We start from the raw sequence: 26,283 nt of genomic DNA on the forward strand, positions 1-26,283 counted from the left end.
GTGACTTATTTTTCTAGTTATAAAGGTAAATATATTTTAATCATTTGGGATCTGGTGGCCTCTGTTATTAAAGGAAAATAGCATTACTATTTTTAGTTGCAGGCAAGAAAGTAATTTTAGAAGAAAAAAGCCTATTGAAATTCAATGAAAAGAAATCATTGTGGTAGGTAGTCTTCGGTACTGGTCAGATTATAGAAATCATCACTTTTTTATTACAATAACACCACTTACCCAACTTTTTGCTTCTATCTTTACTCTCCTGGTAAAATCATTATGTGTTTAAAAGGGAGAGAGAACAAAACAGGTAAAGCTGTAGCAAAAGGTACAAGGATACAGTCCCTTCCTGGAAAGAGGATTTTGTGGCGAACCATTTCTCCCATAATGCATCCCACAGACCATATATCCACTAGAACAGGAGAGAGAGGGTAGTGAAGAAAAGGGAGGAAAGTAAAGTTAACTAAGATAATTGACTTCTGAAGGAGGAGGAAAAAGAACAGTTTGATTAAAAGTACAATTTTCACCTCCCACCAAAAGTTGGCCAAAAGGTGAATTAAAACCAGCACTATGCTATTACATAAACAGTGTCTAGTATTAGAATTCAAATTAATGTTTAAAAAACCATTACTTTGGGGATTCTGGACATTGCCTCTCGGTAGTGCCACAAAGTGGTGACACTGGTGACAGAGAAAAGTAATAGCTAAACCAAAAGTATCTCCATGGCAGGCGACAGCTAAAAGTCACCAAAGGGTTCTCTGTGTCATTTTCTGGATGCAGAGAAAACAATATTAACTTGTAGAGGTGGCTATTTTCACTTTCTCTTCTATTCAGTTACAGAGAATAGGGCAACAAGAGACCACCTTTTTTTCAGGGGGCCGGGGGCAGGGGCAAAACAAGATAAATTCAACCAAATCCAAGAAACCAGGAAATAACTGGAACCATGGTTTAGAGGCAAAAGAATTGGAATTCCTGGTATTTGGGACTTAGCTTTTCCTTCAGAAGTTTATTCTTGTAAATAAACATCAGTTTTAGTTTCCATTTGAAATATTTCAAGAAAAAGGACATATGATGAATTAGCACATGTATAAAGGAGTCATCTGGAAGGAAAGTGAAAAAAGTATTAAATGTGTTAAAAATGGTTACGTACATATATTTATTTCCAAATTATCAAACTTGTTAGGAAAACATGCTTTGCCTTCTCTTACCAATCTTTACCCCTTTCCAATTTGTTTTTTATTATGGACAAAGGGAACTTTTGGGCAGAATCATTTGGCCGAATTGTTCCGTGGGGAAGGAAGGCGGGGCTAGGTGCAGGGGACAGCAGGGCATGCCTGATGTGGGAGCAAGCAGGTTTTTCTGCATGATAACCTTCCACCTGTTGGTGGGAGGGCAGCACCAGGGTGCCAGGCAGGCCTCCTCCATGGACTTAGAGAAGTCGAAAACCTAAGGCAGCAACTTGCAATTCTTTCTAGTGAGGAAAGGGAAAGGGATTTTAATATCAGCTATTTGCAGTGCCAAGATCTGAAAAGCCCGAATAGGCAAATTCAGATCCTCTCCCCCACCCCAGTCTCCTGTACATTCTTGATTCTTGACTTTGTTTTTCAATAACTTCTGAAGAAAGTATAAAAATGTCCTCTTTTCTGAATGAATTAGATGTGGTATTGCCTAGTGAGGAGGACTAGATTCATCTCTTCTGAGTCAAAAGGTGCCAGAACTCTGACATTGCCCACCAGGGTGAACCTGACCTTCGTAAGAGGTGACTTTTTAACTTCCTCTGTATAAATGCATACATACATTATCTGTCTTCTAATCTAAGAGTATACAAAGAAGTTTCTGCAAACTTCAGTGGCCAGGGAATTTTCACAAAAGTACCCTGTAGCACCTGAACATAAAAATACCCTGATTATTTTTATAGAACTTATTAAAATAAACTGCTAAAACTAAATAGAATAGAAAATAAAATAAATATTTAAGATACATTGAATACATATACAATCTTAATTTAAAACTATTTTAATTCCTAAGTATATTGAATATGTTTTTCAATATGGTGCATTATTTGTAAGATATAGTCTCATCAAAATAATACATTGCAATGCTAATAGATATTTAATAAATCCTTAGTTTTAATCAACAACACTCAATTGTAATACATTTTTAAGATTCCTTCCACAGCCTTCATTTTAAAGTGTTCATGAATATTAGATTTTCTTTAGGAAAGCAGTAGTGTCAAATTTGACATTTTCCTTTTTTACGATTTTTGGAATATATAAGAATTTATTAGGCAATTGCTACTCTAAATATTTCTTACAGAGCAACTTAAATTATTACAGAAATTCTTATTCAATTTAAATAATTTGGATTATTTCAAAGTTGTCTGTGAAGATTTTCACTCCCAGGATTTGTGTCACATTTTTGCTTGTCTTTTTCTAGAAATACAGCCATCAGTCTGAGATACGACATAAAAGCCAAATGGCTAAATGCGGTAGATTCCTTCCTGCTTTCACACTCATGCTCAGCTGAGCTGCAACCCAAATAGCAATTTTTCTCAATATCTAGGCACGTGTGCTAATCAGTATCCACTTGACTGTTTAATCAGACTCCATTTACAATTCTTTTTCACTATTAACATTTAGTGCTCTTCTAGCAAAGCTGACTTGTCAATAACATCCTTCACATTTTTAATGAGTGTTTCTTACCAGTAGTATTAAAAAAAAAAAAAAAAAAACAAAACCCTGAATATGCTATCTGGCAGCCCTACCTTATAAAAGCATGTACATGAAAGAGAACATTCCCCTTGGCTATCTACAACGTGCACCCATTTTATTCACGGTTTTGATGCTGCTCTCCAGAAGCATCCCTACCGTTCTCCTTGTAGCCCATCCCCAGGATGACCTCGGGGGCTCTGTAATAACGTGTCACCACATATGGAGTCATCATGAAGCTTGTGCCTGCTGTCCTGGCCAGTCCAAAGTCCAGGATTTTCAATGTGCAATCAGACTTGACTACAATGTTACTTGGTTTTAAATCCTAACAATAAGGATAAGGGAAAAAATTAAAAGCCAGTATCAAGTGAAACATGTTATTTCCATTGACTCAATCAACATAGCAATCTTGCAGTAGCACTGATGAGGTCCCCCTGACCTACAGAGCCCTAAACAAGGCAAATGATTACTGCTACAAATAAGTTAACTGTTAGTTTTCGGATTAAAAAAAATCTTCAGAAGGTTTTTAATCCCAGAAAAAAATTGTATTATCATTTTCACAATTTACACTGATCTTGGGATGAGGTTTTAGAAAAAAAATATGTATCATTGATTGTCTTCTGTTAGGTTTCTCCTTAGGACAACATAAATCTTTCAACATATATATCATTTCTAGGCCTGACAGAAGAACAGATCAGGACAGCTGTCTTTATGCTGCCAGAAACAAACTATGGAAATGAATTGTCTTATTTCAGTTGCACATATGACTTCTGCCAATCAAGGAGCTGAAAGCAAGAGGCTTCTAAGAAGCTGCATCTCAATGGGCCAAAAACATATCATTGAACAAACTCAACTACTAGAATTTCCTTCTACAATTAGTGAACTAGGTGCCAATTCCAATATCAAAGAAATGAGGAAGTATATTATATTTGACCAAAGCCCCCTGTATAAAGAAAATAATCTACAGTTACTCTTCCTCTTCTCTTAAAGCATTTGAATTGTAATCCTAGAGAAGGTGTTCTTACCCTGTGAATAATTCCAGCAGAGTGGAGGTGCTTAATGCCACACAGCATTTGGTACAGCAGGTAAGACATTCGCTCGTGGTCTAATTCCATCTGAATCACTTGACATAAGTTGGCATCCATCAGTTCCATTACTAAGTAACTAGAAGGGTAAATCCACAATGTTAGTTCCAGGTCACAAGATCTATGAAGTCCTTTCAGTTAGTCAGAATTCTCTCCTAACTCTGTAAGTCTTCTGAACTTCTTAGCTCTGCCTTTGACTGAATCAAGACTATGAGAACTTCCAGGTATTGCACGTGTGTTAGCTATACAAACCCTACCACAAGGTTGCTAGTAGAAAAAGTATTTGTTAGTGTGTGGTTTGTGTCCATAGAGTTTTTAACCTTAATTTTGCCTTCACTTCCCCTGTATTCCCTCAACTCTTTTGTGAGTATTATAATTTCAAATAAGAAAAAATTTCAGGACAACTTCTTCCTAAATTCAATGTATCTGTGTTAAGGACAAGGTACTAGGGAATCACTTCCTCTCCTCCATCTGTTGTCATTACTGGGTAGACGTTGCACAAAATCAATGATACTACAAAGATCGAAAGAATAAAGATAATTTTCATGTCCCTTTTATTACTATTTATTTTTGTTTGTTTGTTTGTTTGTTTGTTTTGAGATGGAGTCTTGCTCTGTTGCCCAGGCTGGAGTACAGTGGTGCGATCTCGGCTCACTGCAGCCTCCGTCCCCCAGGTTCAAGCAATTCTCCTGACTCAGCCTCCTAAGTAGCTGGGACTACAGGTGCACACCACCACACCTGGATAATTTTTGTATTTTCAGTAGAGGTGGGGTTTCACCATGCTGGCCAGGATGGTCTCGATCTCCTGACCTTGTGATCCATCTGCCTCGGCCTCCCAAAGTGCTGGGATTATAGGTGTGAGCCACCACACCTAGCCTTATTACTATTTCTTCAGGTAAATTAACTCATTGTAGAAAGTTCATGGAATCTATTAATAACCATAAATAAATAAGCCTTCCCTGAGTGACCAAGAGTATGGAAGAACAAAGCATATAAAACCACAAGGTCAAAAGGAGGCAGAATGTCTTTCCAGGAAGTAACCACACAAATGGAATCTTCTTTACTTATCACTGGACCCCTTTCATTTGACCCCACCTCTTACCTCTCTTTGATCAGTACAAGGGATTTCAACTTTGTGTGTGTGTGTGTGTGTGTGTGTGTGTGTGTGTGTGTGTGTGTGTGTGATATTCTCTTGGGCTATCTAAGTGCTGTGCTCTCCCTTCCTTCATGAGTTTTGTTACTTACACATCTTGGAACTCCTCCAGCGTTTTCTGGGGTGTGAAGACATTTAATAAACTAATAATCTGAAAGAGAGTGGAAGGGACAGAGGAAAAGAGAGAAAGAAAAAAGAGAGAGAATGTATTATTTTTAAATTTTATTTCAACTCAAAGTCACTCACTAATGCGATGGTGGAAATGGAGAAGTTGGAAAAATTTCTAGAGCTGTCTCACAGGACACAGAAAAGTATACTCAGAAAGAACAGATGATCTGTCTTCAGGTTAATAATGCAGCTAAAAAGCTCAATTCTTGGGCAGAGGAAAGAATCAGAGAGATGCATAATTGTTACACTGCTTTCAAGTGTGATTCCTCATGGCAGAATATGGGCCTTTGGGGGATTAAACAAAAAAGGAAGAAATGCGGTGTGAGAAGAGAGGTGGCAGTAAAACACTCAGCAAAACATAGCAAGGGGATATTTCTCCTCCAGATGAACAAAGTCGTGTTCTACCCCACGATTTTTTTGTGTTGTTACTTTATATTTGTTTTACTTCTACCTCACCCTCAAATATTAAACTAATGCTCCAATAATATGTGTGGGGAAAGGTGCATTCTAGATGATATCAATGATAAATTTAGTAGAAAATTATTTAAAAGTTTTCTACATTCAGTTAGAAGCTTTTTGTTTCCTGCTTTATTTTACATATTAGCTAGTAAAGAAATCTACCTTCTAGCATAAGCAAATTTTGTAAAAACCCCTTGTCACATTTCCAAATAGAGTTCATAGATCAATAACTCAAAATGTTCTTCCAGCTAAATATTTGGTACTAACGTGCCAGTAGGAAATGAATATAAAAATATACAGATACAAATCTTATACTCACAAGATAGTTGCAACTATTTTATAAAAAATAGGTAAGTACAAGGTCAAGATTTAAGCAGCTTCAAAGCATCAATCAATGAATTTCAGTAAACTCTATAAATGATATAAAGACATATGGAGTAATAAACATAAAACAAAATTAGTTTAAACACCTGAGAAATTGACTCAATTCTATGGAATGTTTTATGTCTCATGTAGTTTTAACTTATTGAGAAATTATTGACAAAAAATAATCATAGTACCATCCAATATTTTCTAGTATACATATATATGGCAATGGTTGTCATATAGTTTTAAAACAAAATCATCTCTTCTAAAGCAATCTTGCAGTGTGGAATATTCATATAGAAATAAAATTGTTTTAAAATTATCTTTAAAACTTGCGATTAAAGTGCCATGTTATTCTGTATACTCAGTGCTAGTGAGTGTTGAAAACTGCCAATGAAGTACATCTTTCATTGGAACATCTACAGTGGGTCTGTTTCTCTAGGACTTTATCAGTCTCATAAAGTAATTTATTTCATTTTGATATTTGTTCAAACAAAAACATTAGAGATTGTGTATAGAGCACACATTACACCCACACAAACATTCACACGAACACTCCTTAACAATGGATAAATGCTAACCCAGATCACCTAGTGAACAAATAATCCAGATATCTAAGAAATCTAGAAAATAGCATTACAGTTTTAAGTAAATCAAGATTTATTGTTTTAAAAGGTAATTTATCAAGATCTCTTCCCTACTGTATGTTATTTTCCCTTTTCCTATGACCTTGTTTTATCACTTTTCACCCTTCGAGAATTTCTCCTCTATCCTTCCTTTGCTGTCTTATAAATTCTAATTCCTAGCAAGAGCCAATTTTAAAAATGCATCTGTAGAAGATTATCACAGCTATAAAGTTTCCATTTTAATTCAACCATTTCCAGACAGGAATCTCAGTTCTTTTATCTCAGCATCTTGAGACACACGGATGTGAATCCGTGTTTGTCAGGCCCCACTCATTCCTAGAATTGAATATTTATATATTTTTTAATAACAATTTTAATCTAATTTTCAGTTGATAATAAATATGGAAAACAGGGGACCAAACTAACACCATAAAGAAGTATTTTCTAAATAAATTTTCTTCGCTATTATTAAAGATTTAATGAGATTACTCTTCCTTTGCTTTCCACAGTATTAACAGAGTTCTTATTAATGTGGAATTTACATTTGGTTATAGTGAATTTCCTCTTCATAAAAAGTTCCAGAAATGTGTTTCTGTAGACTTCTGCATACATACATACACACATAAAAGGAAAGTAGCAGGTGGGGTGCTATTTATAAATTATCACTGCAATCTGGAACTCTTTTTTAGGCTTCATAAATATAAGTCTCCAAAATTTCAGTCAATAACGGGAAGTATCATTCTCTCAAACTGACCAAGTAAGTGGGCATTTCTCCACATTGTATTGCATTACAGGGTCTGGCATGAGGAGGAGGGAAATATAAATACATGTATGGAAAACTTTCCATACAATTGATTCATTGCTTATATCCATCCATTTTCCATTGCCAATATTATGCTCCATCCTCCTTGGTATAACAGAATATATTGCATTGATCATGTGGCTAATCTTGCACTTACCTTTATTTAACATACTGAAAGAACAAATTAGTATATAACTCTTCATAGGAACCATCCTTTCTATCATTTCTATATTCCTTTCTAGAAGTCTCATGTTTGTTGCATGGCCATATTAGATATGGGTGTGCAGTTCATAAAATTTTAATTTCTTGGTGAGGCCTTTGCTGCTTGGCCTATTTAAATGGGTAAACCTATCCTACCACACACTGACCAGCATTTTTAAATCTTCCTTGTTTGCTTTGCCTCACTTAATAGCACTTATCATCACCTGACATTTTACACATTGACCTGTCTTATTGTGGATCGCCTTGCTCTTGCCAATAGAGCATGAACTCCACCTGGGCAGGGATTTGTCTGTTTTCTTCACGATCTAGATCTGTGCCTGGCACATTTTATTCATTCAACACATATACGTCAAGTGAGTGAATTAAAAAATCATCAGGGTAGAGGAATAGAGGAAAAGAGAAATGCTGTCATGGGGCCCGAATCTGCATATTTGCATTTCAAATATCTTTCAACTTAATACTAATACATTTGTGTCTTCTCAGTGCTACTTGTAGATGGCGAGCATTATGGACAAGATACCTGGTTTATAAAACCGCGCTGGTAATGTGTTCTGTGTAATTTTCATACATAAGAACTTTGTAGAGATAACTCTACAAAGATATTCTACAACTTTAGAATGATTTTACTTGTAATAAAATTTTTTTATTTTTAAGAAAATAAAATTTTATTTATAATTTATAATTTATTATGTAATTATATGTAAAATATATTTGATGTATTTATTATAATTTATTTATTAATAAAAGTTTTCATTAAAATAATGAATTCTCTCCTATTTATCTTTACTAGGAACAAGTGGAGCACAGAATGAATTCTAGAGGTCTTGGCCTGTGATTGAAGGAGGTTAGATTCTGAAGTAAAGAAAGTCCTTTAATGGTCTACCCAGCTGAGTTCCGATGAGAAAAAGCTCTTGATCCCATTCTCAAGTACTTTGCAAATATGTACTTGCATACTTGCCCATCCCTGAAAAAAATAAGATGCCAACACACAGTGGATTCACTGAACAATTAGAGACCACCACCAGACTACAGCTGAAACTAAAAGGAGATAACATGAATAAAACTCAACTGTTAACAATTAAATCTAAATTATAAATCGAAATTAAACCTAAATTAGAAAGAAATGTAGCATGGTGTTTTGTAGGGTTTTTGTTTTGTTTTGTTTTGTTTTGTTTTCTGGCTTTTGGCTTTGCTTGTCTTGTTTCTTTTTTGGAAAGCATGAAGCTCTCAGTTTGGAGCAAGATAACCAAACACGGTAAATTTTCTAACTAGGGAAATATTTATAAAATTCAGCACTTCCACATCATATGGTTTTTAGGTGATTTTTAAGCAGAAAGCTACCATGAGGACAATGAAATTGAATGCAGCGTATTGGCAGGATAAACAATCTTAAGAGGCAGGAATTGCAAAGTAAAGAAAGCCTTTCTTGCTCAAGTAAGACACATTTTCTTTTTCCAATCTCACAAACTCCCACCGCCAGAATTTTAAAAATAACAAAACTCACGTTTTTATGGTTCACACACTTCATGAGGACCAGCTCCCGGTACGCTCTCTTGGCATGGGTTTGGTTCTGAAAGGGTCTGCTGAGCTTCTTAATGGCCACATTTCTGTCAAGGACAGCATCATACGCGGCACTGTAGAGATCCAAGAGCAACTCAGAATTAAGAGCAAAAGATTCCTTAGAACTCTTGCCTTCTTGACTAACGACACAGGTAAAGAAAATGCTATTTTGGAATCTTACTCAGATTTTGTATACTCTGGTCACATGCCAATCAGGCTGTAAGTAAAGATATAAGTGACTGGTATAAGAATATTCTACATGCTAGAAGGATGAAGAAGAGTTGAAGGAAGTGAAGGAGAAGGGAGAAACAGGAGAAGGGGAGAAGGAGGAGAAGAGGGCAAAGGAGAAGAAAAAGATCTTGCCAAGAATATAGAATATAATTGCCTCAGTAAGTGGGTGGAATAAAGAAGTAAGACAGGCATTCAAATTTCCCACTAGTCATGTGACTATAGCAAGTCATTTAATCCCTCTGAATTTCTCATCTGTCAATATATGATATTTAATTTTTTATAGCTACAAAACTTCATTGTTCTTTGGCTGTTTTAAATGAACAGTTTTTCTATACCCATTCCCAAGAACCAGGTGTTTTGTTTGTTTGTTACTGTTTTTTAGAAACAGAGTCTTGCTATGTTCCCCAGGCTGGTCTTGAACTCCTGAGCTCAAGCTATCTTCCTGCCTCAGTCTCTTTAGTAGCTGTGACTACAGCCACATACTATGGCACCCAACTAAGAACCAATTTTTAAGGTGTGATGTTAATTGCCATAAAAGCACTTGTGGGCTGATGATCAAAGTGTACTTTCATTAACAACAACAAAGCTCAAAATAAGAAATGCAATCAGGGAATTTTAGAAACATAAATAACTGCATTTAAATACAAAGACAAAAATAAATGCTATTCATATGTGAAGCTTTCACACCGAGAATGAACATTTACAATGCTTTGAAAATAGGGGTGCTTTTACACTGTTGCTTTGAAAAAGCAATCTAAATATTTGGTGCTATTTCTCTCATATGCAGAGTACGTGAGTTTAGAGATCAAAGGAGAAAGTGAGAGAGGCTCTTTTTGCCATTATACCTAAAGATGCACTCACAAAATATGTAACCCATCCCTGAAACTTTGATTTCTGTTGGGTTTTGTCTTAGTTGTCAGGAGGAAATGCAAAACCAGAATTCACTACAACTGATCTACTAAATTAGAAGTAACATTGACCACTGAAAGCTCACGCCACAGAACTTGGAGCCAGAAACGAAATTGCTGTACCTTAAGAAAACGACAGATTCACAGAATGAGGTTGAAAAAAGTCTTAGAGTTCACCTGGTCCACACTTCCATTTAACACTCATTCCTCTCTAAAACACATCCATGAAAACTTTCACCAGTCTCTGTTTGCCCATCTCCAAAAACATGGAAATCATTGTATCTAAGCAGCTCTTTCTATTGTTGGGCAGCTTTGAGAATAGAAATGCCATCACTCTAATACACAGAGTTACCTTTCTGCAGTTTCCACTGACTACTGTTAGTCCTGCCTTCCAGGGCAACTCGAAATAAAATGTTTCCTTTCCATTATTAACCATAATATATGAAATCTATTAAAAGGTTGCACACAATGCCTGGCCTAGAGTAAACACTCAGTAACTCTTAGCTTTTAGCATTTTTCCGCTAAGTCTTTTCTTTCTTAAATATTACCAGTCCCCTACCATCACTTGTCAGATGTGGTTTCAAGTCCCATCACTATCTGGTCAGTCAGTTTCCTCTGAATAAACTCCAGTGTATCAATATGCTCTGAAAATGCGGACCCTGTGCTAAATAAACATTGCTACTCTGGGTATGGAGTGTTACTGAAGATTAGGGTAGAGCTAGTAACTCTTTCATTCATTCCTTTGCTCATTCATTCAACAAACCTGTTCTGACATAGTTAAAACAGCTAAGTCTGTCCTGGAATTCTTTAATAATGACATTCCACACTATTTTTTCTTTCACTTTTTAAGCTATTTTATTTTATTTTATTTAAAGTTCCTGGGTACATGTGCAGAATGTGCAGGTTTGTTACATAGGTAAATGTGTGACATGGTGGTTTGCTGCACCTATCAACCCATCACCTAAGTATTAAGCCCATCATGCATTAGCTATTTTTCCTGATGCTCTCCCTCCTCTGCTTCCTGGCCCCAATGGGCCCCAGTGTGTGTGATTCCCCTCCCTGTATCCATGTTTTCTCATTGTTCAGCTCCCCCTTAGAAGTGAGAACATGCAGTGTTTGGTTTTCTGTTCCTGCATTAGTTTGTTGAGGATAATGGCTTCCAGTTCCATCCATGTCCCTGCAAAGGACAGATGTCATTCCGTTTTATGACTGCATAGTATTTCATGGTGTATATGTACCACATTTTCTTTATCCAGTCTATCACTGATGGGCATTTGGGTTGATTCCATGTCTTTGCTCCTGTGAATAGTGCTGCGATGAACATATGCGTGCATGTATCTTTATAACAGAATTATTTATATTCCTTTGGGTATATACCCAGTAATAGAATTGCTGGGTCAAATGATATTTCGGTTCTAGGTCTTTGAGGAACGCCACACTGTCTTCCACATGGGTGAACTAATTTACATTCCCACCAACAGTGTAAAAGCATCCCTATCTGCAACCTTGCCAGCAAATGTTGTTTCTTGACTTTTTAATAATCACCATTGTGAATGATGTAAAATGGTATCTCATTGTGGTTTTTGATTTGCATTTCTCTGATAACCAGTAACGTTGAGCTTTTTTTCATGTTTGTTGGCCACATAAATGTCTTCTTTTGAGAAGTGTCTGTTGATGTCTTTTGCTCTCTTTTTATGGTGCTGGTTTTTTTCTTGTACATTTGTTTAAATTTCTTGTAGACTCTGGATATTAGACCCTTGTCAGATGGATAGATTGCAAAAGTTTTTCCCATCCTGTAGGTTGTCTGTTCAGTCTGATGATAGTTTCTTTTGCTGTCCAGAAACTCTTTAGTTTAATTAGATCCCATTTGTCCTTTTATGCTTTTGTTGCAATTGTTTTTGCCATTTTCATCAGGAAATCTTTGCCCATGCCTATATCCTGAATGGCATTGGGTAGATTTTCTTCTAGGGTTTTTATAGTTTGTGGTTTTACATTTATGTCTTTAATCCATCTTGACTTAATTTCTGTATAAGGCATAAAGAAGAGGTCCAGTTTCAATTTTCTGCATATGGCTAGTCAGTTTTCCCAACACCATTTATTAAATAGGGAATGCTTTCCCCATTGCTTGTTTTTGTCATATTTGTCAAAGATCAGATGGTTGTAAATGTGCAGTCTTATCTCTCAGTTCTCTATTCTGTTCCATTGGTCTATGTTTCTTTATTCATCTTTTTTTTTTTTTTTTTTTTTTTTTGGACCAGTACCATGCTGTTTTGGTTATTATAGCCTTGCAGTATAGTTTGAAGTCAGATAGGGTGATGCCTCCAGCTTTCTTCTTTTTGCTTAGGATTGTCTTGACTATTGGGCTCTTTTTTGTTCCAAATGATTTTGTAAATAGTTTTTACTAATTCTGTGAAGAATGTCAATGGTAGTTTAATGGGAATTGCATTAAATCTATAAATTACTTCGGGCAGTATGGCCATTTTCACAATATTGGTTCTTCCTATTCATGAGCATGGAATGTCTTTTCATTTGTTTCTGTCCTGATTTCCTTGAGCAGTAGTTTGTAGTTCTCTTTAAAGAGGTCCTTTATGTCCCTTGTTAGCTGTATTCCTAGGTATTTTATTCTCTCTGTAGCAATTGTGAATGGGAGTTCATTTATGATTTGGCTCTCTGCTTGTCTGTTGGTGTATAGAAATGTTTGTGACTTTTTCAGATTAAATTTGTATCCTGAAACCTTGCTAAAGTCACTTATCAGCTTAAGGAGCTTTTGGGCTGAGATTATGGTGTTTTCTAGATATAGGATCATGTCATCTGCAAACAAAGACAATTTGATTTCCTCTCCTCCTATTTGAATACCCTCTGTATTTCTTTCTCTTGCCTGATTGTCCTGGCCAGAATTTCCTTTACTATGTTTAATAGGAATGGAGAGAGAGGGGATCCTTGTCTTGTGTCAGTTTTCAGGGGGAGTGCTTCCAGCTTTTGCCCATTCAATATGACAGTGGCTGTGGGTCTGCTGTAAATGGCTCTTATTATTTTGAGGTATGCTCCTTCAATACTTAGTTTATTGAGAGTTTTAACATGAAGTGATGTTAAATTTTATCAAAAGACTTTTCTGCATCTGTTGAAATAATCATGTGGTTTTTGTCTTTAGTTCTGTTTGATGTGATGCACTGCATTTATTGATTTGAGTATATTAAACCAGCCTTGCATCTCGGGGATGAAGCCAACTTGATTGTGGTGGAAAAGCTTTTTTATGTGCTGCTGGATTCTGTTTGCCAGTATCTTACTGAGGATTTTTGCATCAGTTTTAATTAGGGATATTTGCCTGAAGTTTTCCTTTTTTGTTGTTATATCTCTGCCAGGTTTTGGTATCAGGATAATGCTGGTCTCATAAAATGAGTTAGGAAGGAGTCCCACCTTTTCAATTGTTTGGACTAGTTTCAGAAGAAATAGTACCAGCTCCTCTTTGCCCCTCTGGTAGAATTCAGCTGTAAATCCATCTGGGCTTTTGTTTGGTTGGTAGGCTATTTATTATTGCCTCAATTTTAGAAGTTGTTATTGGTCTATTCAGGGATTCAGCTTCTTCCTGGTTCAGTCTGGGGAGGGTGTATGTGTCCAGGAGTTTATCCATTTCTTCTAGATTTCCTAGTTTGTGTAGAGGTGTTTATAGTATTCTCTGATGGTAGTTTGTATTTCTGTGGGGTGATAACCCCTTTATCATTTTTTATTGTGTCTATTTCATTATTCTCCCTTTTCTTCATTATTAATCTAGTTAGTGGTCTAGTTTATTAACTTTTTTTTTTAAAAAAAAAACAGCTCCTGATTCATTGATTTTTTTTGAAGGATTTTTCATGTCTCTCTCTCTCCTTCAGTTCTGCTCTGAGCTTGGTTATTTCTTGTCTTCTGCTAGCTTTGGGATTTGTTTGCTCTTAGTTCTCTACTTCCTTTAGTTGTGATGTTGGGGTGTCAATTTGAGATCTTCCTAGCTTTTTTAAATGGGCACTTAGAACTATAAATTTTCCACTTGACACTGCTTTAGTTGCATCCCAGAGGTTCTGGTATGTTGTCTCTTTGTTCCCATTGGTTTCAAATAATTGCTTGATTTCTCCCTTAATTTCATTATTTACCCAGGAGTCATTCAGGAGCATATTGTTCAACTTTCTCGTTGTCGTGTGGTTTTGAGTGAGTTTCTTAATCTTGAGTTCTAATTTGATTGTGCTGTGGTCTGAACAACTGTCTGTTATGATTTCAGTTATTTTGCATTTGCTGAGGAGTGTTTTACTTGTAATTACGCTATCAATTTTAGGGTAAGTGCCATGTGGCATTGAGAAGAATGTATATTCTGTTGTTTTGGGGTGGAAAGTTCTGTAGATATCTATCAGATCCACTTGATCCAGAGCTGAGTTCAAGCCCTGAATATCTTTGTTAATTTTTTGTCTCAATGATCTGTCTAATATTGACAGTGGAGTGTTAAAGTTTCCCACTATTATTGTGTGGGAGTCTAAGTCTCTTTGAAAGTCTCCAAGAACTTCTTTTACGAAACTGTGTACTCCTGTATTGGATGTATATATATTTAGGAGAGTTAGGTCTTATTGAATTGAACCCTTACCATTATGTAATGTCCTTCTTTGTCTTTTTTTTTTTAATCTTTGTTGGTTTTAAAGTCTGTTTTTCAGGAACCAGAATTGCAACCCCTGCCTTTTTCTGCTTTCCATTTGCTTGATAAATTTTCCTCTATCCCTTTATTTTGAGCCTATGTGTGTCTGTGCACAGATATTGGTCTCTTGAATATAGCAGACTGTTGGGTCTTGTCTTTTTATCCAGCTTGTCATTCTGTCTTTTAATTAGGGCATTTAGCCTATTTACATTTAAAGTTAATATTGTTATGTGTAAATTTGATCCTGTCATCATGATGCTGACTGGTTATTTCGCAGGCTTGTGAATATACTTGCTTCATACTGTCATTGGTCTCTGTACTCCAGCACGTTTTTGTAGTGGCTGGTAATGGTTTTTCCTTTCATATTTAGTGTTTCCTTCAGGAGCTCCTGTAAGGCAGCCCTGGTGGTGACAAATTCCCTCAGCATTTGCTTGTCTGAAAAGGATTTTATTTCTCCTTCATTTATGAAGGTTAGTGTGGCCGGATATGAAATTCTGGGTTGGAAACTCCTTTCTTTAAGAATGTTGCATATTGGCCTCCAATCTCTTCAGACTTGTAGGGTTTCTGCTGAGGGGTCTGTTGTTAGTCTGATGGCTGTCCCTTTGTAGATGACCTGGCCTTTCTCTTTGGCTGCTCTTAACATTTTTTCCTTCATTTTGGCCTTGGAGAATTTGATTACGTGTCTTGGAGTTAATCTTCTCATGGAGTATCTCACCAGGGTTCTTTGGATTTCCTGAATGTGAATGTTGGTCTGTCTTACTAGGTTGGAGAGGTTCTCCTGGATGGTATTTTGAAGTATGTTTTCCAACTTGCTTCCATTCTCCCCAACTCTTTCAGATGCTCCAATCAGTCATATGTTCGGTGTTTTTACATAATCCCATAGTTCTCAGAGGTTTTGTTCATTCCTTTTCATTCTTTTTTCTCTAACCTTGCCTGAATGTCTTATTTCAGCAAGATAGTCTTCAGGCTCTGAGATCCTTTCCTCTACTTGGTCTATTTGGCTATTAATACTTGTGGTTGAATTGTGAAGTTCTTGTGTTGTGTTTTTCAGCTCCATCAGGTCATTTATGTTCCTCTCTAAACTGGTTATTCTGGTTAACAGCTCCTGTAATGTTTTATCATGGTTTTTAGCTTCTTTGCATTGGGTTAGAACATATTCCTTTAGCTCAGCGAAGTTCATTATTACCCACTTTTGAAGACTACTTCTGTCAGTTCATCCATTGCAGTCTTACCCCAGTTCTGTGCCCCCACTGGAGAGGTGCTGCAATCATTTGGAGGAGAAGAGGCACTCTGGCTTTTTGAGTTTTCAGCATATTTGCATTGATTCTTTCATATCTTCATGGATTTTTCTACCTTTGATTTTTGAGGCTGCTGACCTTTGGATGGGGTTTTTGTGGGGTCTTTTGTTGATGTTTTTGTTGCTTTTTGTTTATTTTTCTTTTAATGGTATGGCCGAACTTCCATAGGGCTGCTGTGGTTTACTGGGGGACCACTCCAGACCCAGTTCAGCTGGGTCCCTCCTGCTCTTGGAGGTATCACCAGCAGAGGCTGCTGAACAGCAAAGATGGCTGCCTGCTCCTTCCTCTGGAAGCTCCATCCCAGAGGGGCACCAAGCTGATGCTGGCCAGAACACTCCTGTATGAGATGTCTGGCAACCCCTGTTGGGAGGTCTCACCCAGTCAGGAGGCACAGGATCAAGGACCTGTTTAAAGAAGCAGTCTGGCTGCCCCTTGGCTGAGCAGGTTGGGCCATGCTGGGGAGAATCCCCCTCATCTGGACTGCCAGTAGGTGGGAAAGACTAGGTCCCCCAAACTGTGAGACTCTGGCCACCCCTCCCCTCAGGGGCTCCTTCCCAGGGATATCAGAGTCCTGTCTGAAAACCCCTGGCTGGAGATGCTACAATTCCTGCAGGGAGGCCCTGCTCAGTGAGGAGGGATAGATCCAGGCTCCACCTAAAGAAGCAGTCTGGCCACGATCTGCCATAGCCACTGTGATGTGCTAAGGGGAATTCCTCTCAGTTCAAACCACCCGGTCTCCCTGACACCAGCAGGGCAAAATGGCCAACTGGAGTTGCAGTGACGGTGAATGGCCACCCCTTCCCCAGGAACTCGGTTGTCTTAGGCATTGTCCAGCCTGCCGCCACTGGTTGCAACCCAAGCAGGTGGCACAGCTCTGTGCCTGGAACCAAGGGCCCTTGTGATGTGGGCTCACGAGGGGATCTTCTGATCCACAGGATGCATAGATCCATGGAAAAAGCATGGTTTCCCAGATGGGTCAGCACAGTCACTCACCGCCTCTCTTGGCTGGGTGTGGGTGATGAAGCAGGATTCACTCACTGTTTTCATTCTTCTCAGTGGGAGCTGCTGACTGGAACTGCTTCTATTTTTTTTTTTTTCCGAACAGTGTTCTGCTCTTGTTGCCCAGAATGGAGTCCAATGGCACAATCTTGGCTCACCACAACCTCCATCTCCTGGGTTCAAGTGATTCTCCTGCGTCAACCTCCTGAGTAACTGGGATTACAGTCATGCGCCACCATGCCTGGCTAATTTTGTATTTTTAGTAGAGACAAGGTTTCTCCATGTTGGACAAGCTGGTCTCAAACTCCTGACCTCAAGTAATCCGACCGCCTCAGCTTCCCAAAGTGCTGGGATTACAGGTATGAGCCACCACACCTGGCCTGGAGCTGCTTCTAATTGGCCATCTTGGCTCCTCTCCCTCCATCCACCCTATTGACTCACAGTGAGCCTATGTTAATTTAAAATACTGTCTCTTAAAAATCTTGTGCTGCTCTTACACTAATACGTCAGCACTGGTGTTTCTGTGCTTGTGCTTGTTCTTTTTCACCTACCAATGGCAACACAGATAAAGAGTCAAGTGGGCATGTATCTTATAGGTAACATATAAGGGCAACAGTGGATTTGGAAACACAGGAACTAAACTTACTTTCTAAAGTTAAGTCATTGTATTGGCAGAAAATTGATCCATCACCTCAAAGACAAGGACTAAATCTTAAGCCAAAATTAACTTAGCTGAAACTATTAAAAAAATAGTTTTTTTAAAAAATAAAATAAAATAAAATAAAATAATAAAATAAAAATAATAAATAAAAAAAGAAAGAATGGCAATCAGTCATGAAGGCATATGAGGGAGTTGAAGAGGCAAACTCTGGCACTGCTTGGCCAAATAAGAAAGTACCTTTTTTATTATTAGGTAGGTCTAGACATCCTGTCAGCCAAGCAGATGGACACATTCATATTGTGATTGTCAGAAACTACAGCCAGTTCGCATTCTGATCAAAGTCTCCTTGGGCTGATTCTATCCTCTACGGTCAACATTATACTAATCAAAACTTATTCAGAATATGTGTATAAGAATATTGTCTATATTTAGTCAGCCTCACTGTTACATCTTTCATAATTTAAAAAAAAATTTGGCACCTGGTTTTATATGTGAGATGGTAGTGAGGATTGTCAATGTGAGTTTGAGTCCCTGAGACATTGACCAGATCATGCAAGACAGTGGGCCATCCCCCTATCTCATATGGAAAAACGGAGAAAATGCCACCCTCTGGGATTTCTTGGCAAGCAAAAAAAACTAGACAGTTCTCCTGGAAACGCTGTGGCATTCTCCCTCTGTCTGGTACTTCCTCCTCGAAGCAATTTTAGGTATGAATGTCAGCCCTCCTGCTTACTAAATGTGATCAAGTTATTTACACTTTCTGACATTAGTTTCCTCATACTTAAAATGAAGAGAATAACAACTTGACAAGCTTGTTGTAAGGAGTAAAAGAGTTAATAACGTATAGATAATGCCTCACCTAGAGTGAGCACTGAGTAAATGATGGCGATTACTATTTTTAAAATCAATGTTCTTCCCAGATTCATTATGTCATGTAGGACAGGATAAAGCATGAATTCCTAGAGCATAGGCAACAATTGGACACATATCTGCTAACCAGTAGTTGTTTAGTCTTTCTGCTAATTACAAATACATTCAACTGTACCACCACCATGACCACATTTTTCAAGTATGTCCCATGACATCATAAAATATATCTTCCAAAAAGACAAAAAGCTTTGTTAAACTTTGAATACATTATAAGCTGGGCACAGTGGCATGTGCCTGTAGTCCCAGTTACCCAGAAAGCTGAGGCAGGAGGATTGCTTGAGCCCAAGAGTTCAAGACCAGCATGGGCAACATAGTGAGACCACCCCATATCAATAAAAATAATAAATACATACATCCATATATACACTGTAGCTATACAGTTGTCTAGCTTACCACTTTAATAAACTATCTGTATGATATGTTTTTAACAAACCCCCTATTCCCAATGATCACCACACCCTGTCTTAACGGTTCACATGGTATCATTTCTTTTTTTCTTTTTTTTTTTTTTTTTGAGACGGAGTCTCGCTCTGTCACCCAGGCTGGAGTGCAGTGGCCGGATCTCAGCTCACTGCAAGCTCCGCCTCCCGGGTTTACGCCATTCTCCTGCCTCAGCCTCCCAAGTAGCTGGGACTACAGGCACCCGCCACCTCGCCCGGCTAGTTTTTTGTATTTTTTAGTAGAGACGGGGTTTCACCGTGTTAGCCAGGATGGTCTCGATCTCCTGACCTCGTGATCCGCCCGTCTCAACCTCCCAAAGTGCTGGGATTACAGGCTTGAGCCACTGTGCCCGGCCCACAGGGTATCATTTCTAACCAACACAAGAAACAGTGTCGAGTTCAGGAGGTGTCTCTTATAAGCTATCCCTTCCTCTAAAGAAATAAGAACTTTTGCCTATCTTGAATTGTGTGGATACTGTGGTTTGGTTTACTGAACTTCTATGACTCTTTTATGTCATACCTTCCTATATTAAAGATACTTCAGAGTTAAATGTACAATTCCCAGAAGCTTTTGCAGCTAGCACTCTGGATTCCAGTAAGATCCTGCAGATGCACCTATGAGCGATTTGTAAGGCAGAAGTGAGGATGATCAGCATCTTCTGACATGTCTTGTTTGGGAAGCAAGGTCTTGTGGAGATGTGAGGTTTTCTTCTGAAGCAGTAATTCATGTCATTCTCTAGATTCCTGGTTAAGAGGAGGAGTGGAAGCAGAGGCCCCAATGAACTCCAGGTTCCATTCCCCTGTTCACAGCATAATAGAGTAGCCATGGCAACAGTAAGTGCATAGTTCCAGTTCTATGATTTCCTAATCTCAGCTTTGATAGTATGTTCTGGAAATCTGATGGTTCTAGGATACTCTCAGAGGTGGGAGCTCCCTGGTGATTCAGCTCTCGGTGTCTGGGAGTCATTCAAGGTAGCCCAGAGTACAGCCCACTTCTCCAGGCCTTCCTGTAATTTTACAGACACCCATTTACAGCATTCAATCTCTATCTGCTTAAAATGCTGCTGTCTTCCTCTGTGAACCTTGGCTGACACTTCAATCTTCCCCATTTTCTGTAATTCCTCAGTGATTACTGGCAGAAGTTTAGCAAATACATCTGCAAATTGGCATCATTGATGCTGTACAGTCACAAATTCATGTCTGAAAGTTTTCTATTACTCTTGAGTCATCTATTTTTTCCAAGAATCTTGGTCTGTGGAATCTTACTTTTTTTCTTTCAGCATTTTTTTCTTCCTGCTATCTTTATGCAGGTAAAAATGGAGATAAGTCTTTATGAAGATTTTTCCAACAGTTCTCCAGCCACACTGCTGAAGATTATCCAGCAACTTCTTGGCATACAGTACCAACACACCTCCACTTCTACCAGGTTTATTCCTAAAAGAGTGATAGAGCTTTCTGCTGTTATACTCCTGTCATTTAATTCAGTTTGATGATGCTATGAAGCTATGTTTACCTCCTTGTATGTATTTATATAAATACACATACACACACACACACACACACACACACACATACACACATCTCTGAAGGCAAATCTTGTTCACAATATATTTATCAGGTATTTTTTTCTTCTGACAATTGCAGACAACCTCTTACACAAATATTCTTCTTCCTAAGGCATAATCATTTATTTGACAATTTTTCTTGTTCCTCTTTCCCTTTACATTTAAAATGTTTTTAATCATATTAAATATTCATGGGGGAAATCCCTAAGCCTTATTGTAGCATCTTAAACATCTTAAATCATAGCCTGGCAAATCAAATTCTTTAATAAGAATCACGTTTTTGAACCTGCCAAATTCACTTCTGCCTTGGGATTCTGCAGTTGTTCCTCCTGCCTGGAATGCTCTTCTTACATCTTCACTTGGCTAACCCCATTTGTGATTCAGATTTCAGCCCAAATATTTTCTCCTCCGAGAGGCTTTCTTTAGTTTTCCCATCAAAAGTCAACAGTTGATTTTTTGGTTAATTATTTTGTCATTGAATGGTTTGGCTGTACAAGTTTGGTTATATTTTTGGGAATACTTTCGATTACAAGTAACATAATTCTGAATAATAATAACTTAAGTAATAAAGATATCCATTATATCATATAACAAAGTATAAAAGTAGGCTTATCTAGGTTTCAGGATGCACTGTGATTTTTGAGGACCCTAAGCACTTTTGTCTTCTGATTTTCTGCAAATTGGTTCTCAGCATGTTGGGAATAAAAAGCCAATAGGGCCGGGAGAGGTGGCTCCTACCTGTAATCCCAGTACTTTGGGAGGCCGAGGCAGATCACGAGGTCAGGAGTTCCAGATAAGCCTGGCCAACATGGTGAAACCCCATCTCTACTAAAAATACAAAACTTAGCCAGGCGTGGTGGCACGCACCTGTAGTCCCAGCTACTTGGAGGCTGAAGCAGGAGAATTGCTGGAATCTGGCAGGCGGAGGTTGCAGTGAGCCACTGCATTCTAGCCTGGGAGACAGAGCAAGACTCCGTCTCAAAAAAAAAAAAGAAAAAAAGCCAATAATAGGAAAACTCTATTAATGTATCCAATGTATCCATGGGCAGTGGTGTACGTGCTGTGATGCATGAAGATTCAGGAATAAAGGGCTTATTATGCCAGATGCTAGGTGTGCTGCCAACAGATAGCCTCTCAGCTCTTAGCCCCCTTTGAGGATGACCTCAACTGAAAAAAACTGCCTAACCTAGCCTACACACTCTTCATAGGTAGCCTTCATTCAATGACTGATGAACATGGGGTTATAAAAGCCTGGTCACTTTACCCCAATTCAGTACCATTGCTAAGGCTCATTACCTCTTCAGAACTACCAATAGGGTCAGCAGAGGCATCTATTGAGATTGTATTGCAGCTGAACTTCTGCCTCTATTTTCTTTTTCCATAGGTGTTGGCCCCCAAAATATTTCCTAATAAATCTCCTGCATGAAATCACCATCTCAAAGTGTGCTTTCTGGGGAATGCAGTGTTTGGTAAACAGTAACTCATGGCTAAATACAGCAATATGCTCTGGAGTTCACCTGGATACTTCTCTAGACAAAAGACAGGTCCAGTTATGGATAAACATCACTAGACATCAAGAAAAGCTCAACATCAAGAAAAGCCATTTCACCTATGTAACCAACTAACCTAGATGACCAAGCCTAGTTATAGAGTTTTCATTCCAAATCACTTTGTGCTTGATAGACACTGAATTGAAGCAAACACAGCAAGTGGGTCTCACAGCCAGTCCCTCAAAGACAGTATCGAAAGCAGCAACTCCTTAAAACACTAGAAACTGAACTTTACAATCCATCAGCAGACTAAAGACGGGGAAGACCACACAAAGATTATTCACCTTAATCAAAAACACGGGACCAGCTCAGTAGCTCATCATCACAGAAAATAGATGAATGGAAACAAAATGGCTGCTCTAGACACAAGGCAATTTCTGAAAATAGGGATGGTGACACTGGAGAAAAAACTGAAGACTCTTGGAGAAAAAATAACTTCATCACAATAAAATAGTAGGTGATGGAATGCACACAGACTGTCTCAATTTCTCTTCTTTGATCTTTGTGACAAATTGTCTCGTGCCCATTCTGCTCCTTTACTGACCATTAAATAGACCATTCATATATTTATCTAGCCCATGTTTTAGTCTGCAAAATTCACAAAGCTGCCAGGCTGCCCATTGATAGGATAAGCTGAAAATGTGGGAAATTAGAGCAGCCAGCCCTGCTATAAGGCATATAGGGAACAGTCAGACAGCCTTGCTACAGTGATTTTGCCATTTGCTGTGCAGTATAAATCTATAATTATTTACTTTTTAGTATTTAGTAAATATTTTCTAACTTTGCAATAAAACCCTTCCAACAGAAATAAATTAATAAAATTAAAACTGCATATTTAATTAAAGTACTATATACTAAATTTCTATTTCTTATATTTTCTTGGTCACAACCAGATGAAAACCAGAAAAAGTCATCCTAAAGGACCATCAGCATCTATTTCAAAGTTATTAATTATTGTAAGAAGACTGTGCCTACATACAATGATTTAACACATGCAGCTATGTCTTAGTCTATTTGGACTGCTATAGCAAAACATCTGAGAATGGGCAGCTTATAAATAGCAGACATCTGTTTCTCATGATTCTGGAGTCTGGGAAGTACAAGATCAAGACACAGCCAGATTTGGTGACTGGTGAGGGCTTGTTCTTCATAGAAGGCACCATCTTGTTGTGTTCTTACAAGGCAGAGGAGATAACTAGCTCTTTGGGATCTCTTTTATAAGGGCACAAATATCATTCATGAGAGCAAATCCTCATGACCTAATCACCTCCCTAAGATGCCACTTTCTAACAATATCACACTGGAGATTAAGTTTCAATATATGAATTTTGGGGAGACACAAAAGATACATTTACAGATTACTCTGAATCATAACTTTTCATTTAGATCAAATGACTGATCTTCGAAATTAATTTTGCTTATTTTCATTTTTGTGAGGATTACAAAATATATTTTGAATTGACAAAAATTGTATATATTTGTGGTATAAACCCTCATGTTTTTATATATGTATATACTGCAGAACTGCTAACTCAAGCTAATTAACATATACATTACCTCTCATACTCAGATTTTTGGTGGGTTGAGAACACTTAAATCTCCCTAAGTAATTTGTAAGTATACAATATATTCTTATTAACTGTAGTCATTATGTTGTACAATAGATCTCTTGAACTTATTCCTCCTATCAAACTGTCTAATTTTGTGTGCTTTGACAAACATCTCTCCAGTCTCCCCTGCTTTTGGCTTCCAGCCCCTGGTAACCACCATTCTATTCTCTACTTCTCTAAACTTTATATCTTAACATAAGCTCCATCAAGTTCAAGATACTTTTGTAAGCAACAATCCAGCCATTTAGTTTAGAACTCAGGGCCTTGGGAATTTAATCATGTTAATGTAGTCTTTTATTTTGGGGGGGGCATTATTAACTGAGAAAAATGGGTGCCTTTAAACATTTTCTAAAATTAGAAAATAAAAGAAGTCACAAGGAGCCAAATGAGGACTGTAAGGTGGATGCCTAAAATTGCCCTTGTTTGCTGATAGGAATGAGCAGGATCATTGTCATGGTAGAAAAAGACTTTCTGGTGAAGTTTCCCAGCCATTTATCTGCTAATACTTTGGCTAACTATCTCAAAACACTCTCATAATAAGCAGATAGTATCATCTTTTGGCTCTCCAGAAAGTCAACAAGCAAAATTCCTTGAGCATCCCCAAAAACTGTTACCATGATCTTTGCTTTTGACCAGTTCACTTTTGCTTAACTGGACCACTTCCACCTCTTAGTAGCCATTGCTGTGATTGTACTTTGTCTTCAGGATCATATTGGTAAAGCTGTGTTTCAACTCCTGTTACAATTCTTTGAAGAAATGCTTCAGGGTCTTGATCCCACTTGTTTAAGATTTCCATTGAAACTTCTGCTCTCTCTTGTTTGCAACTGTTCTGGTAGCAACAGTTTTGGCACCCATTGAGTGGAAAGTTTGCTCAACTTTAATTTTTCAGTCAGAATTGTGTAAGCTGACACAGTTGAGATGTTTATGGTGTTGTCTTTTATTTCTGTTATTAATTGTCAGTCCTCTACAATTAGGGAATAAATAACATTAATTTTTTCCTTGAAAATTGATGTGGGTGGTCTGCCTCTGTGGGCTTCATCTTCAACATTGTTTCATTGTCCATTTGTAAACTCCTGATTTCTTTGGAGCATCATCCCCATAACTTTGCAAAGCATCAATCATGTCTTCATTTTTCTACCTAAGTTTCACTATAAATTTGGTGTTTCTTGCTTCAGGTTTTACAGAATTTATGTGGTTCTGATAGGTGCTCTTTTGAAACTGATGTCTTATTCTTTTTAATGCCTCAAATTAGATCCTGTTCATATCCATTAAAACAAGGTACTACAAGTTTATTCTAGTGAAAAATACATGAAATCCATGCATAACTTTTTCATAATACACACTTTCCATGACTTTTTGAAGCCCCCTCGTGTAACTGAGGTCATACAGTATTTGTCTTTCTGTGTCTGGTTTATTTTCCCTAACATAAACTCCGCCAGGTTTATCCATGTTATCACAAATAACAGGGGTTTCTTCTTTTTAAAGTCTGATTATTACCTGATTGTGTATATATACCATATTTTTCTTATTCATTCATCTTTTGATGAACACTTAGATTGATTCTCTTTCCTGGCTATTGTGAATAGTGCTGCATTGAATATGGGAGTGCAGCTATCTCTTCGACATACTGACATCATTTCCTTAGGATTTATACCCAGAAGTAGGATTGCTGGATCATATGGAAGTTGTAGTTTTAGTTTTTTGAGGAACTGTATATTGTTTTCCATAATGGCTATATTAATCATGTGAAGATTTTTTCAAGACCTTGCTCACATCAACATTGCTACAATCCCACTGGTCAAAGCAAGTGACATAACCAAGTGTCAGCATGAGAGGGCACTACTGAAAAGCATGGATATAGGAAGATGTAAGAGATTGGATTGCAATCAATATGCATTCCATTATTTATCACTATGATTTTCATTTAATTCTGAAAATAAATTACCAGTAAGTTCCATAACAACCTTCTTCCACATCTACTTACTTTTAGGTCATGTCAGTCAGAATAAAACAACCTAAGAATGACAGAGAGCATGCTGTTCATTCTATTCAACTCCCAAGTTCTTAAATATATGTACCATAAGTTAAACAACAGTTGTTAATGTGCCCCCTCTATTAGCAGAAAATAATTTTATTAACATTTAAGTTATGGCTACTTTATTTCATTTTATCATATGCCTCAAACATAAAATTAATATACTTCAATACTAGTTTGATTTTTTAATCCAATTCAATGACTCAAAATAAAGCTATGGAAGGTCATTCTATCAAAGTTTAAAATCTGATAACAG

General features: G+C 37.6%; 1 protein-coding gene across 9 annotated transcripts in view; it reads right to left on the reverse strand.

Moving 5' to 3' along the window:
- The window catches only part of MAPK10 (mitogen-activated protein kinase 10), a 339,249-nt gene that overhangs the window by 77,070 nt on the left and 235,896 nt on the right, over positions 1-26,283 (reverse strand). For 8 of the 9 annotated variants that reach the window (XM_007999142.3, XM_073017471.1, XM_007999140.3 and 5 more), the window contains 5 exons: positions 9,088-9,217; positions 5,033-5,091; positions 3,728-3,866; positions 2,862-3,027; positions 335-406 (listed from right to left, as the gene is read on the reverse strand). In XM_007999142.3, the coding sequence (XP_007997333.1) occupies positions 335-406; positions 2,862-3,027; positions 3,728-3,866; positions 5,033-5,091; positions 9,088-9,217 (566 nt within the window). The remainder of the gene's footprint in view (positions 1-334; positions 407-2,861; positions 3,028-3,727; positions 3,867-5,032; positions 5,092-9,087; positions 9,218-26,283) is intronic. The other variant, XM_037986452.2, reaches the window with a different exon arrangement.

The sequence above is a fragment of the Chlorocebus sabaeus genome, chromosome 7 (assembly GCF_047675955.1).
Source record: "Chlorocebus sabaeus isolate Y175 chromosome 7, mChlSab1.0.hap1, whole genome shotgun sequence".
Taxonomy (NCBI): Eukaryota; Metazoa; Chordata; class Mammalia; order Primates; family Cercopithecidae; genus Chlorocebus; species Chlorocebus sabaeus.